The sequence below is a fragment of the Patella vulgata genome, chromosome 5 (assembly GCF_932274485.2).
Source record: "Patella vulgata chromosome 5, xgPatVulg1.2, whole genome shotgun sequence".
In the NCBI taxonomy this organism is placed as follows: Eukaryota; Metazoa; Mollusca; class Gastropoda; family Patellidae; genus Patella; species Patella vulgata.
Window position 1 is genome coordinate 33,884,585 of NC_065883.2, and position 16,280 is coordinate 33,900,864.

General features: G+C 30.7%; 1 protein-coding gene across 1 annotated transcript; it reads left to right on the top strand.

Moving 5' to 3' along the window:
* The first annotated feature begins 969 nt into the window (after positions 1-969).
* On the top strand, positions 970-9,881 carry LOC126821249 (TOG array regulator of axonemal microtubules protein 1). The gene is made up of 14 exons (XM_056101414.1): positions 970-1,051; positions 2,362-2,551; positions 3,102-3,198; positions 3,312-3,455; positions 3,698-3,803; positions 4,085-4,171; positions 4,647-4,795; positions 5,015-5,173; positions 5,525-5,651; positions 5,866-5,966; positions 6,219-6,411; positions 6,726-6,948; positions 7,414-7,500; positions 7,958-9,881. The coding sequence occupies exons 2-14, from the start codon at positions 2,386-2,388 to the stop codon at positions 8,212-8,214; spliced, it is 1,896 nt and encodes a 631-aa protein (XP_055957389.1). The 5' UTR covers positions 970-1,051; positions 2,362-2,385; the 3' UTR covers positions 8,215-9,881.
* Positions 9,882-16,280: the final 6,399 nt, after the last annotated feature.

A 16,280-nucleotide genomic window follows, 5' to 3' on the forward strand; every position in this document is an offset into this window, starting at 1 on the left:
AGGTCATTTGAGGGCACATACAGTCAAAAATGCCACCAACACGCTTTTATTTAAAGCCATAAAAAAGGCGAAAAGGAGTCAGTTGATTATATGATTGTCTCTGCTGAGTATTGACTTTTTGAGAGCGTAAAAATTGTCAAATCATCAAAGACCCCCATCTTTTCCTATATTCAGAAAGTCAATTCTGCAACCCTTAACAGTGAATATCAAATTATTATGTTGTGTCATAATAATAATAAAAAATCTACTCAAGCTTCTTTCTTTATAACAAATGCAGAATAAAATGAATAGATGAGCCCTTCTTCTTTTCCATGGGTATACAACAATTCTCATAATATTTACTGATCTAAACCAAGAGCCGATTCAATTGTATGGCTCCATTACGTTATTCCGTCTTCGTTAGAACAGTCGGAGCAGGACAGTAGGACGTTAAACCCCATTTTATTTCCATTACGTTATTCAAGTTAATTTAAATTTTCAACAGGTTTTAAAAAATGGCCTTCGATAATTTCAAAATTGAAAAAATGGCTTTGGTGTTGAAAAAAATGGCCTTAGAGAGGCTTTGTTTGCTGTGTAAGGTCTTTTTTCAAAAAATGGCCTGAGAACTAGATGCAGATCATTGAATTTTGAGTCCTGTTAGTCCATCTCTCACTTAAATTGTGATCTGAGCATGTAGACTAGAACACTCTTCACCCCTTTCTCTATCAGTAATAATTTACTATTTATAATGACGGTATATGATTGATTATATTGAGTTCAACGTTTTATTAAATCATATAGTTATAATGCATTATATTGACTTATGGTATTTAAAGCATATTGAAAACTGTGTCATAGCAACCAGACAGTTTATCAACAATAGACTTATTACTTGTAGACAGTACTGGATGATATATCTTTATACGCTACTTTACCCATATCTCCAATGCTCTGTTAAATCTTAAACCTAAGGAAAAAAAACTTGAAATGGTTTTATCGTTATGACGTACATGGACTAATATTTTTCCGATAAAAGCTTTGTTTGTTACTGATTGAATTTGTTATTGTTCATGTAAGTAAAATGATTATTTATATTTTATTGATTTATTGGAGAGATTTTGGTACAAAGGAATATCGAAAAATATTAAAATCTTTTGAATTGTACTTAACTTCCTTGATTGAGAATTTTTGAAATATTTATAAGCTTATATTGTTGATTTTAAGGATTTTATGGAGTTTTGATCTTTTTTTGAAGACAGGGGTAGGATGAAATAAAAAGATGAGCATTAATTAAATAAATGTTTTGGATCATGTAGCTTATTGATTTTATGCATGATCTGGAAATATTGTACTTTGCAAGGTATTAAAAAAAAATCTCTCAAATGACAGTCATACTTCAAATCATGTTATAATCAAAAATTGTTTTAACGCTAACGTGATAAGATCTATTTAATTTATTTAAAACTTTCTAATAAGCCTACTTGAGTATTTGACCGTTTACTGAAAACTTAAAAATTTCAATGGAAAACAATCACTGCATATAGCACAACATGTCTATAAATTGTTTTCCATATAAATTGTGTTGTGTTTTTTTTTAATGTGCTCAATCACTAAATGCCACTCAGATATTATATTCTGAAAACTTGTTTATGCCTATGATGATATCATTTATTAATTAAGTGGATGTTAGAAGGGTTAGGAGTTGATAGGTTTTGATTTCATCTGGTTGGTAGGAGTTCAATTTGAGCACACTTAAACATCCCTTTAACCATTTTTGTAATAGAAAAGCCACTTTTATTATAAGATTTGTGAATTAAAAGCTCTATACGTCATTCTTTCTTTCCACAACCTGTCAGTTAGTGGTCTATTAAGTAAACCTGTTTCAATTACCTATCATTGGTATTAATAAATTATATACGTTTCTCTTTCAGTGTTTGTTCCACTTGAAGCACATCGCTTGGTCCAACTTCCAAGTCAATGTGCATTATTTTATTTGCTACTTATATGTGAAAACTAGTGGAAGTATATGGATCATTATCTTTTACGTCGGCTAAACCACTGTCCCGGCTACTTCCATTACTTGCCACATATTTCCCTCAAAATGTCGTCTTTTGACCGGTAAATACTGTCTTCACAAGGACAAAATTTTGGTACCGAATGTACACAATACGATTGATATTGATACTGAATTTAGAAAATTTGAAACTTTTGTGACATGTGCAGGGGTAATGTATCCACCATGTTAATTTCCCTACATCTGTTTGTTGGGATCGCGAAATGAACCCATATATTTCCATACTTAGTCTGATAAAAACATGTCAAATGGAGATCTTTCTATATAGCAGTGTTCATTTCTTATGCATCGTAAAATGTATTTTCCAGGAATCATCGGTACCAGGATTAAATATGACCAAGGCAAGCATAGATCATATAAAACAAAAGCAAATCCAGTTAAGGCAAGAGGAATTAGAACAGAAACGTCTTGAGAAAGAAGAAAAAATCCGAAAAGAAAAGGAGAGACAACAAGAAAAGTTACGGCGTTTAAGTAGTAGTGAAAACTTTGGCATAGAAAGTAAGTTATCTTTATAATAGATAAATTATTGTCTACATAACCCATGCATTGCACATGTTGGTTGCATCATTTTATACATACATCCTTATATTTGCTTTGATTTTCTAATTCTTACACGACATTGAACCAGCCTAATTTTTGTAATACCACTGTATTCTAGCAATGAAAGTTCCAAATACACCGCCAAGTCAGTCAGAATCATTTGTATTATATCTCTCCCTACTCAAAAATCCAAGACAAAATGCAGACCTGAATACAAATAGAGGCAATTTGATTAGTGTATAAGTTTACGTGATCTGAACATCAGCTTCAAAAAGTAATTGACATCTAATTTTAATCTTTTTGATCATACACAGTACATTACATGTCTTTAGGTGGTTGGATCAAATTAAGTGATTTCATCATACTGACAAAACATGTATTCTTGAAATAAAACAGTGAGATCAATATAGGTATGAACTAGGAAGATATTGCTAGCATTGGTAGTTGGGCTTCTCAATGTCTGTATGGTAGAATTTGAGTAGTGATAAGTTTATTATTATTTTTACAGCTTTGTCAATCAATGGATCAAGTTCATCACCAAGTCCTGCTAAAACCAGTCCACCTAAACCACTTCCTCCAGCAATAACACCCAAAAAGATTAAAACGTAAGTTCAGAAAGGTTTTTTTGAAAACCTTTTATAAAGTAGAGTTGGAGCAACTGAGTTGTGTGTAACATTCTGAACTCTTAGTAAATTTTTAAAAAATTATTGTTTTACAGAGAAAATAAACCAGTATCTAGTTCTCCTATGTCAGCACAATATCCACCACCTACTGATTCTGATAATCCAGAAGATTGGAAACCTGTCCGCGATCCAGATGCTGTTCTTAAAGACGCTCTTAAAAAACTTTCACAAGATGATTGGTAAGTTTATAAATTTGGAAAAAGATTGCAGTATCCAAAACAGAGTGTCAAAGTAGTGTCACTTTACCTACTTCCCCTGGAGTAAAAATTGTCAGGAGCTTTAAGTATGCACAAGCTGACAATACTATTGACATTTCTGTGGATTAGTGAGCCTCAATATCTACTTTAAAATCGGGTGTCTGACCACCTGAAAGCCTGACTTTAGTAAAATTGTGTAATGTATGAATAATTTTTTTCTTCAGGGATGTTAAATGTGATGGTATAAATAAAATAAGACAACTTAGTTTACATCATTCTGATGTCATACAAGCACAATTACATACAGTTACAGTAGCTATTAATGCTGAGGTTAGTATATATTCTATAACTTCTTATAATAATCTTATTACTAGTATGCTGCTAATCACACACAATCGTCCCAAAAATTAATTACAATCTGGCAGCCAAAAGTGTGCATCTTCAAATATGACATCATTAAAGAGACATTATCGCTTATTCCAAGAAAATTTAATTAGTTTTGAATAAGATCATATTCAAAATAATCTTAGACTCAATTTTTTTTTGTACTGATGATGATTAACATACAGATTGTATTTGAATTATAATTAAATGCTTATTATTTATTGTAGGTGAAGAATTTGCGTTCTCAAGTTTCGCGATTAGCTATATGTTGTTTAGGTGAACTATTTGCCAATTTAAAACGTGGAATGGATCCAGTAAGTATAGAAATTAGTTATAATAACAACTTAAGACTAGTGGTTTTGTTTTGTGAAATTGGGCTTGCAAAACGTTAATCAAAGACATTTTACCATACAACCAACTTTTAAAATTGTATAACTTCAGTTTAAAAGCTTCATGAAACAAGCTCCAGAGGTTATCCTTGTCAGTTTGATATGACAAGTAATTGGGAAGGCCTCTCACAGAGACTTAAAGATAGAAAAGACAAATCAAATTTGTTAAAATTATCAGTTTTCAATGGTTGTGGTCAAAGGGGCGACAACTCAAATTTTATCACTTTTACAATAATTATTAGTGATAGTGAATAAATAAGCATGCATTTTGTCATTTGTGTCTGTGGTCAAAGGGGAAACAACTCAAATTTTTGAAAATTAAAAACTGCATTATTTTTGATATGTTAACTTATTTACTAGTGTGTGATTACATTTTTTTTTTTTTTTTTTTTTCTTCTAGGATCTCGATTCTACAACACGCACATTATTAGCTAAAAATGCTGAAAGTAATGGTTTTATCAAGCAAGATGTAGAGAAAGCTTTAGAGAATATGATAGATAATGTTAGTCCACCAAGAGCACTGACAGCCTTAATATTAGGTGGTGCTGGGTAAGTACATCCTATCTTTATTTCAATATAACAATTGTAAGTGGAAAGGAATAGTAGTGTGTGTAAGGAAGAACAAGAGTATAACAAAAATTTGGGTGAACCCTATGTCCCTGTACTTAAATCTAACTGGAGCAATGCGATAACCCCAAGGATCAAAGAACTCCAGAAGAGTCACCAGCCCAGTAGTGCTAATATTCTGTCATTGGATTTAAATTATAGGCACAAGAGTAATCCAGTGAGAAAGATGACAGCTCAGTTTTTAGTAGAACTAACAGAAAAGATGGGTCCCGGTCGTATTCTCAGTGGTATTAAAGATATAACGGATAAAATACTGCCTACAGCTGCTAAATTTATACAAGATGGTTCACCAGAAACAAGGTATAATACTTCTTCATTTGAACATTTCATCTTACTATTATTATTATATTTAAAAGAACATAATATTGACTGTTTATCAAAGGGTGGAATTTAAACTAAAGTGTCGACCGTTCTTTTGTGAAAAACTGAGATGTGGAAAAAATATTTAAGATAATTACACAAAACTTTATACACACTGAACTTCATCCTTTTGGTGGTAGGGCCAGCCAAGAGAACCAAAAAAACAAACAAATTAGATATGTTGTTAAGCTTAAGTAACCTTTGAAGTAATTGTGTTTTTATGTTTAATTTGAATGAATTTAGAGATATAGAAGGGTTGTTTTGTACATTGTTTATTTATGTGTATTGAAGGTATTATGGTAGAAAGATTTTATATACATTGATGTCACATCAAGATTTTGAGAAGATGTTAAATAAACATGTAAATTCTACTACAATTAGAAATATACAAGAAACACTGGATTCTTTAAAACAAAAGGTAAACAATAAATTTATGTTATTTAGACACTAGCTAGAATTGGCACTGACTCAGTGTTTTTGCTGTTAATAATTCCCCACTACACATTGAACACTGTGATACTGTTGTAAATATCGAATCTACAGTGTATTTCTTTAGTTTTACAATGAAATCATATTTTTTTAGAGTGATTTATTGCATTGGATTAATGATCTGATAATTTGTTTATTTCTAGGGATTAGGAGATATGCCAAATGAAACCCCATCTGCTAAATCTAGACGATCAGGACATGGAAGTCGATCAAATTCGACAGTTCGTGGAAATTCAGCTAACAGGTTAGATTTGTAACTTTTGCCATTACAATTTATCAATCTGGGCATTACTGTTTAATAGTGGTAGTGAATAATTTTAAAATCAATATTTATAGGTGAATTATTCATTCATTTCTTTAGGTGATCAACAACCATTTTTACTATTACTCTCTTTCCAAGAAGGAAATACATGAAATAATTACTAATTTTGATATTGAAAATCTCAAGCTATCAAAAAAATCTATTTATGTTAAAGTTATACTATATTTATTTTAGTGCCAATGGGAACAATAATACACCTTTACCTAGACGTAGAACAGTTAAAACTGATGCTGCTACATTAGATGAAATAAATCAGATGATAGATATGATGTCAGCTAGTAATTGGAATGATAGATATAATGCCCTAAAAGATTTCTTAGTATTATGTGAAGCTAACCCAGATCAAGTTGCACCTCATATAGTAAAGGTATTATAATATACTTATTTCTTATTTCACTTGTTATTAATTGTTACATGGTGGCTTACCTGATGTTTTATCACCCCCTGGCCAAATATCGGTTTAAGAATGATTAAAGCCATCTAAATTTCACTACAAAACGTTCTATTGATTTCACACTACCAACTTTATTTCTCTTAGAATTGTCACAAACATCAACACCAAGCTACATTTCATCTTTTTATTGGTAATTTTAGATTTTAACGACATTTGTAGACTATCAGCGACAGTGTGCATTAACTTTAAAGTAATAAAGTGATAAATAAAAATCTTTTCTCTTGCAGATATTTGATAAATTTTCGCCACGGTTAGTCGATTCTAATAGTAAAGTGAATTTATTTGCTCTTCAAGTTATGTTTCAAGTTATTCCACTATTAAAGGATAGTTTACCACAAGGTCCTGTATTAAACATAGCTATTGGTAATGTTGTCCCCAATCTGTCATCGAAAAACAGAGACATCCATGAAGCGGCCGCAAATATTCTTGAAGCCTTAATAGAACATATAGGTAAGATAGTTTCAATAGAAATTTATGTAACGTGTGTGCCTCTCTAGAACACCTGATAATACTTATATATTTTTTCAAATTTCTGAATACAAATGGTTATAATTAGCAGAAAAAATATGTAGTTTTTAATTTAAAGATGCATTATGCAAGGGGTAAATCTGCCTATTTGCAGGTCTTTCTTTAGACCTAAAATGTTATATAAACTATTAATTAGACATTTATTAACATAAAAAGACCATAATCAACTCTTTATGCCATCTTATATGTCCAATTTTAATTGGATTTGAATCCGATCTGCTGTTCAATGTCTGTTGATGATTAAATGCAAAAATGGATAATTATCGTGACAGCAGTAACAGAGATTTTAAAATATGGATTTCTTAGCATAGAAATTTATTATTTATTTTTTAAAATCTAATTGATAACAATTTTGAAAAAGGACTTGATTTTATTTTTATTCAACAGATGCGTGTCAATTAATTGAACCGTTTGCCAATCAGGCTATTGCGGCTGGTCCTAGAAGTAAACCAGAAATAGTAGAGAAAGTTGCCTGTAAGTTCTTTTTAATTTATATTAATATATCTCACTGAAAAATGACACTTTATTTTTGTAGTCAAAAGAAATTCCCTGCGCTTAAAATATTTGCAAAGACGAGGGAAGCTTCTAAGTTTTTAACTCTTCTTGATTATAGTCTTGTCTATTAAAGTATGTGTGTTTTAATTTCTGTTAATTTCCATCCCTGTCAATAGATGACCTGTTTTGTTCTCATGTTAAATACAATACTATATAGTTCCTATATATACCCACTGGTATATATAAACATAATGATTAACCACTACATTCATCTTTTAATCTTAATTTAAACTGTTGAATGTTGCTCTAAGAAAATATATATCTGTTAGTTAGAAATCTATACTGATGGTAATTATATTCTGTCAAAATGAATTTCTAAAGTTTATGATTGGGTACATTTTGACAGGTATTTTATAAAACATATTTATTATTTCAGATTTGGTACAGAAAGTTTATGTGAAGAAACAAAAGTTAGTGATATTGCGTGTTCTGCCATTATTATGGCATCTTCTTGTTGCATCGAATTCTAGTGGAGCAGTGCACGGTGGTAGTTGTGATTTACGGACAGCGTCTGCTCAGTTGGCTAATGTCTTATACAGTAATATGGGCACTAGTTTAATAGACAAGGCACAAGCAGATCCCAACATTACGCCAAGACATGTAGAGTTTTTAAATCAATTGTTGGATCGATAACAACTTTTTGATGTGTCGATTGTCTTGTGATATTAGCTCGGATTATTTTGAAAAGCCGAAATTCAGGTATGAATTATTTTCAAGGAAGTTACAAATCAAAATTTCTAATCAATCAGTTATGAATATCTATTGCTTTATTTATATAATGGACATTACAGTTCTACTAATTCATAGTAGACATTAGATGATGATGAACATCATTGTTCAATTAATTAACACCAAACCTTCAAGTTGTTTTGTTTTTTTAAGCTTGAAATCTTCTCTCAGGATTCGAAGATGAAAACTTGTTTGGTTTGTTGCTATTTAATTGTAACATTGTATTTTACATATTTTTAGTATTTATATTGGTATTGGAAGATTCTAGATGTGCATATTGCTCTGGTTGTTGAATTACTATATCGTCGATGGGGATCCAAAAGGTCGTATCTGGATTTTGGGAAATTGTCCAGGAGAGCCAAAACTAGCCCAGAGGTTAAGAATCAAAATGTCTTATAAAACCGTCACGTCAAAATGTTGTATGTAAAATGTCGTATTTCTGAAGCTTTTCTCAAAAATTTATTTATAAAATGTATGTGTATCCATTTAAACAGTATGTAACGATCCGCACATATCAAGCTCAACATCTAGTGCAGAAATAAGGAGTGAAAGCTAGTTATTTGCAATTTTATACAACAAAGACGTATCTCAGGAAAATATTCAGCTTTAGCTGCTTCAATTTCATAGATTTCACACAATAGAGGCTCAACAATAATTTCAGTAATACGTATTTAACCATAAAACAATACTGGCTATATTTCGTTTGATTGCAATGCTTTGGTTAGATACAAAGTTGATTTTTTTCAACAAAATACGATGTTTTCACTCTTAATTTTTTTTTTTTTGGAACACCCCATATACAACATTTTGAAACAATGTCCATAAAATCTCTTTTTATTGGCTTAGAAATATGACTACCAGATGAAAAGATGTGCACGAAAATTCCCATTCTGAAGAAGCAGAAAAGTGAATTTCGCAAAATATGCCAGATAAGAAAGACCTTTTGACTCCCCACCGACGATATGCCAAATAATATACTTGTATATTAAGTGAAAGAAATTGTTGGGAAATGGACAGTTCACACTATAAACCTCAGAATATCCTCTTTAGCCCTTTTTTATAAGTTCATATTTTATGTAGCAGTATATTGTCACCACCTGTGTCAGTCCGTTCTGTCAGTTGGTCATCCGGCCATCAGCCCGTCTGTCCTTCCCCATTAGATTAATCAAATTGTTTTTATTTGCGATACATTAAGAGATTACAATTTATTATCTTGTGTTTTCTTTAAGGATATTTAAAGTTTGCTTTCATAGTTGTAACAAATTACAAGTTTTATGAATGAATAAGCTCAATAGATTTTTTTTGATAATCTTGTGGAAGATGTATAGGCTAAATTTATGATTTGATCAACTTGAAATTTCTATACAGGTAGAACTAGAAACCAACCAAATTCTAATTATTTCTGATAATTACTTCATGGAATGTTACTCATAATCATTTTTATACGCCCACATTGAAATGTGGTCGTATATTGTCGTCGCCCCGTGGACACTCTAGAGGCTAAAGTTAATATCCGATTGACTTTAAATTTATACACAGTGTTTAAGGTCATGAGACGAAGAAGCCTATTGATTTTCAGTGATTTTCGATAATTACTGTCAGAGTTATGGCCCTTGATCACTTCAAAAAATCTTGTGGGCGCTCTAGAGGTCAAAGTTAATATTCGATTAACTTTAAATTTATACACAGTGTTTTAGGTCATGGGACGAAGAAGCCTGTTGATTTTCAGCAATTTCCGATAATTACTACCAGAGTTATGGCCCTTGATCGCTTCAAAAAATCTTGTGGACACTCTAGAGGCTAAAGTTAATATCCGATTGACTTTAAATTTATACACAGTGTTTAAGGTCATGAGACGAAGAAGCCTTTTCATTTTCAGCAATTTTCGATAATTACTGCCAGAGTTATGGCCCTTGATCACTTCAAAAAATCTTGTGGGCGCTCTAGAGGCCAAAGTTAATATCCGATTGACTTTAAATTTATACACAGTGTTTAACGTCATGAAGACAAAGAAGTTTATTCATTATCAGCGATTGTCAATAATTACTGCCAGAGTTATGGCCCTTGATCACTTCAAAAAATCTTGTAAATGCTCTAGAGGCTAAAGTTAATATCCGATTGACTTTAAATTGATACAGAGTGTTTGAGGTCATGAGACGAAGAATCATATTGATTTTCAACGATTTCCGATAATTACTGCCAAAGTTATGGCCCTTGATCACTTTGAAAAATCTTGTGACCCTCTAGAAGCTAAAGTTATCATCCGATTGACTTCAGATTCATACACAGAGTTTAAGGTCTTGAGACGAACAAGTATAATGATTTTCAATGAATTTTTATGACTTGAATAGCTAAATCCATGATGTTAAAAGTTTCCTATACTAAACGTTAGCATGGGGCAAAACTTTATAAAAACCAAACAAATTCTAATGGTTTTCTGATAATTACTTGATGAGTTGTTACTCTTAATCAGATTTTAATGTATTATTAATGTTTCATTACCGAAAAAAGTAAAAATATGTGACAACTCTTGTTGACTGCCCCGATTTAGCTGCTGTGGGCGCATGTTTCGTTGCCTGTCAACCTATCTTTTAGTGTCTTGTGAATGCTACCGTTAACCACATAAGAATAAATATCAGACATTCTTTGTGGACTGCTTGGATGACTTTGGTGCTGTGGGCATATATATACTTGCCTGGCATCCTATCTTTAATATTGGTATTTCCATTGTAACAAAATTACTTTAATTTTTAGTATACAGTTATTATTCAGGTGCAGGTCCTATAATATATAATAGTTGAATAATTACATGATTTTAATTTGACTATAAAATTACCAGGTAGTTAATTGCGATGTCCGATACTATTTGCTATATTGGTTCTCCCTTGCCAGTGATGCAGGACGGAGGGGCTGACAAGAACAACTGTCTAGTCATTCGTGTACACTTTTTTGTGCACGTAAAAGATCCCTTGACAGTTGGAATTTGATATAAGAGTAGGCCATAGTGCCGCTGTCCGGTCAAAATTTCCATCATAGCACACTGTGTGGTGTATGCCCGTCTTCATTAGCCTATATGCTATATAATATATACGCTACTGGTATTTGATTGTTGATTGCTTTTCACTGTACCCTTCAAACCATTTCCAGGGTGTAGCGTGTTGAAGACAGTCTTGTTTGATTTTTTTTTTTTTTTTTTTTTTTCAAACTTGTTGGATTCCCTCTGTTAGAAATTCAAGAGATGCTCATCTATCTTATGTAGTGTTATTGTCCTTGTAAAATGAAGTCTTGTAAATACTCCATAGGTCAAACTGTTTTAATTTATAGACATTGTTTTCAAACTTGCTGGGAGTGATTGCCCCTGTCACTGAGACTTTGTATAACATAGTAGAGGTCAGTTTTTGATACTATTTTTTCGATCTTGCTGGAATTGCTGTGCTCTTCATATAAGGAGGATTTCACACATTTATTATTCCTGTCACCAAAGCCTTGTACACATTTGAGTTGGAGTTATTGCTACTTTGAGAAACAGAATGCATGTAGGTGCATTTTCGTTGCCGGGCAACTGGAAATGAAACATTTAGAATATTGTAAATTTACTGGTAGCAGCTTAGGATTTTAAAAATTACCTTGAATTTGGTCTGAAAATGAAAAGACGTAAATGTAAAATGACTTGTTTTTGAAAGACTATATTTTGATGAATATGTGGTGAGTTAGAAAATTAAGTTTTATTCGACTTTGATTTTTAATCGAGTACATGGAGAGAGTCTTCTTTATTACAACTAATTATTTAAAACTAGTTTCGGCTTACATTCACTAAAGGAAAACCCCCTGTGGGATGTGATGTCTCCAAAACTGGGTAAGTGTGCTCTCTTCCCTTGTGTGAGTGTAAGATAAAGCAAGTTGGTAATTATTAGTTGTATTCAGATAGACTTCTCTCCTTTCTTGATAAAAAGTCCTACGTTAAATTGAACTTTATATTTTCTGATTAGCTACAGACTTGTCAAAATGTTTTATTTCAAATACAAATCTGTGTTACATATATTGCCTTTTTAAGTCTATTTTAAAGGGCGTATAGCTCTATTGATTGGTACCTTCAAATATATGAAAAGTAGGTCTAAACTCACATATTACTGTGATATGAGTATTTAAAGTGATTTTCATTCAATTGTTGAATTTTTTATTGTAATTTCTAATCAGTCATGTTCGGTGAACATCCCAAATTGAACGGCAGTCGTTTGCACCTGCATATTACATTCTACATGTTTTTTTTTAAAAATATAAATCTGTCGTATGTGAATCAGCAATTATTAATTGCTTCCACGTTGTTTTGTGGGGTTTGTTTATCTCTGCCCATTACAAATGGAGCCCGAAACCATGCAGTACATGAAGTTGTGTACTGATTTTAATATGTTCCTTGTATCTTATTAAATTATTGGATATTAGGATCCCCCCATGTTTTCATGGTAAGATAACAACATCAATATTGATTAAAATTGACTAATATTGAATTCTAATTCAGGTTTTAAATTTCGAATATATTATGGATAATATTGAGTTAGAGGTTAAGTTCCTTTAAGCCTTATTTTTCACATGACTTGATTGAGGGAGAATCCATTTCCAGCTTGTAGTATTTGTCATTAATCGCTGTCCATTTGCCATAAATATCAAAGCTTAAATAAAACCTTGGATTATCCTCTGGTAACTTCTTATCCCTTTGTTTAATCGTAGAGTCACAGGACGTTTGGTTCTGTCAGTGTTCTAACAACCGTTAGCCATTAGATCAACACAGAAGAAATCCTTACATCACTTTAGGAGACAGCCTGTGGGGGTTCTTTGATGTGTTTTTCAGGGAATCCAGTATTTTTCTAGAGTGAGTGTCTCGACTTTCCATATATAGTAAATATGCCATACTTTTATTGAATACAATTAATCTATAAATACTTTCATGGGAATGTACCTTAAAGAAAACACCCAGCTAAACAGGCTACTAGAGGTTTATAGTGTTAAGAAAACATCCAATCTGTTTTTATTGTCAGTATGCAAGTTATAATGGATATAGTAGACAACACTGGAGTCTGTTTTACAACACGATCAAGAATATGATGTACATAAGTAATTGTTTAATTTATAAATGATGTGCAGTGTTTTTTAATAATGATTGAAGCACTCACAATACCAACTATAAACCATGGATAATTGTTGATACCGTCCTAGCCAGTTTTAAATTGATAACTACTATGGTATATAACATTCATAGTTTTAATCTCTTAATGAAATGACGTCCATCTTTGTATAGTATATATGTTTTATTTAAGATTATATTTATATTATGATGCGAGAACTAGAGTTATTCTATTATTCCCAGCTTATCTTGTTAAAATAAATTGCTTTCCTGTGATAAATTCCTATATATAATCCTGTTAAAAGGTGGTGAATTGTAAATAGAAATCATATCTTGTATTTGTTGTCTGTGTCACATTTTAATTGTAATAAATTATAACCCACTGTTTGCACTTTCACAATGGCTTTTTGTCAGATATAATCTTTTTGTACTCAAATACTGTATTAAGTGTAATAATCAAATAGACTTTGTAGTATCATATTTTTATTTTAAATAAATTAAAATAATTTAAGATGAAATTTAGCGATGTACTGATGTTCAGTTGAAATGTGGAAAAAACAAACTATCTTATTCAAGAAAAGGTTTTTAACGAATATTATAAAAGAATAGAAGTTTGGAAAGAAATATGCTATTTCATATTCCAGATCAGATCAGTATTAATTATTTTGAAAAGAAATTATTAGTATAGCTTATTATTGTTAATATATTGAAGTGGCATTTTGTAGGTGATAAACACATTAAAGACACAATTACAGGAAAAAAACTACTGAAATTATTCCTAGTGATGTTTCAACAGTGATTTGATTGTCAATCAGTTTAAGATGATCAATTTGCTTGATCCAATTAACATCTCATTAACAAATTCAGTATTTGTTGTGATGATCTATGTAATATTATCGTTATATAAAATGATCAAAACAAAGGTAATGGTTTATAGATAACATGTAATTGTATGAAGTATCTGAAAAGCAACTTTTGGTTATATATGTTGTACAATGTATTTAATGTCCTAAGAATATTATATATGTATGTTTTATTATCTGAATTCAACATAAAACAGATTTTTATAGCTGTGACTTATATGTCTGTGCATAAAATTTATTTTATTCATTCATTCATAACATAAATTTATTTTTCATGCAGATTTTTTGTGAAACAATGTCTTTCACCCCGAAAGTCAAAAAATGAAGTTCTTATATCAGATTCTAAATTTCTTTTTAAAAATTAATACAATGAGATGTATTACAAAAAGGGTTGTATTTATTTTTACATCACATATAAAGTCTCTTGAGTTTCTTTATCCACTGTAGAAATTATCATCTAGAAATACAAACAATTTTGTATTCATTCCACATTTTACAGAGAAAGATTAAATTTTGTTTAGTGTCCACAGTAGAAGTCATTTTAAAACATTCTCTCTTGGATACATTCCAAAAAACGTATTGAAGTTGAAAGTTTAAAAAAAAAATCCTAAATTGATTTAGGTGTAAGTGCTTTAACTTTATTTATTCTACAGATATTCTTTGTTTGTTGTGTGTGAAATATTTATCTTTATGTATGTTTAAACTGTGTATATAATAAATTTTTATTTATGTGTATGTGTCGGCTTCATAATATAATATAGTCTACTATAAAAAATGTATCTTCATTGTTTTTTACTGTGATTATTGACATAGAAAATATAACTACCATATGTATATTTGATTATATATTTATTATTATTGTAAGTATCAATTGTTAAAATTTTAAGTCCATTATTACCAAAGTTGTTATACATCCGTCCATATATAATTATAAGAAACATAACTTGTACATTATGTAACAAACATTTTCTCTTGATTTAGTACTTGATGGGAATTCTAACATTTTTCCATATATATAAATGCTTGTTTGTAAATTCAAATATGATGATAATATATCAATGTCTGTCAATGACAATGATAAAATCTTTTATAACATCCACAAAGCAATAGCACATTTTATTCCGTCCAGTTAGCAGTCTTGCCCTCTGTTTTATTTTACACATATATATGAACTGTAGTCAAAGCTTGGGGATTTGGCCATAACTAATAATCTGTAGGTTAAAGAGATCAGAAGTGAACGGTTTGGGTAGACTATATTCCACCAGACATTTATGTGATACATGATTCTTAAGATAACAGATCTCACTATTATTTATAAATAAGATTGTGAATTTTAAATTATTATTGTGATTTTATTATATTATCACCAGAGATTTATTGTTTACTAAATTATCACATTTAAGTTCTTCGAAACATTCGTCGCCACATATGCGTGCATGTAGTGAGTATTATAGTAAAGTGACGGTCATTTAAAATCTTAACCACTGATTTTAAATATATGGTGATCCTCATAAAGAAACACAGTGATATTAATATCATATACTTTATTTCTCTGCCTTTGAACTGCTCTCAAAAATGATGCTTTATATTTATAAATGATAAAGAACAACTGAAAAACCTGTCACTTTACTCTACACTGTGTTAAATATAGTAGACCATTATCTTCATGGTTACAGTTTGAATTAATAACATGTTTTACATTATGAATTAGATGTGCAAATCCATTTTTATCATTGTGTATGCACCTGATATATATATATATATATTACAAGTGGAAATCGGCTGTATATCTGATCTAAATCTACACAGTTTCTTGTATGTATAGATTTTACTCAATTGTTGCTATCGGTGAAACAATGGAAATAAAAAAATATACTCATTAAATTGGTTTATTAAAGTGACACCCCCACCCCCTTTAATATCATTATGAGAGTATAACTGAACCATGTATGATGTCAAGTAATATTATTACTTGAATTGGTGGA

Excerpts from the sequence above, each read along its gene's own strand:
- LOC126821249 (XM_056101414.1), top strand. The coding sequence starts at position 2,386 with ATGACCAAGGCAAGCATAGATCATATAAAACAAAAGCAAATCCAGTTA. Across the intron at positions 2,552-3,101 it reads TGAAAACTTTGGCATAGAAA|CTTTGTCAATCAATGGATCA; the intron begins GTAAGTTATCTT and ends TTATTTTTACAG. Across the intron at positions 4,796-5,014 it reads TTAATATTAGGTGGTGCTGG|GCACAAGAGTAATCCAGTGA; the intron begins GTAAGTACATCC and ends TTTAAATTATAG.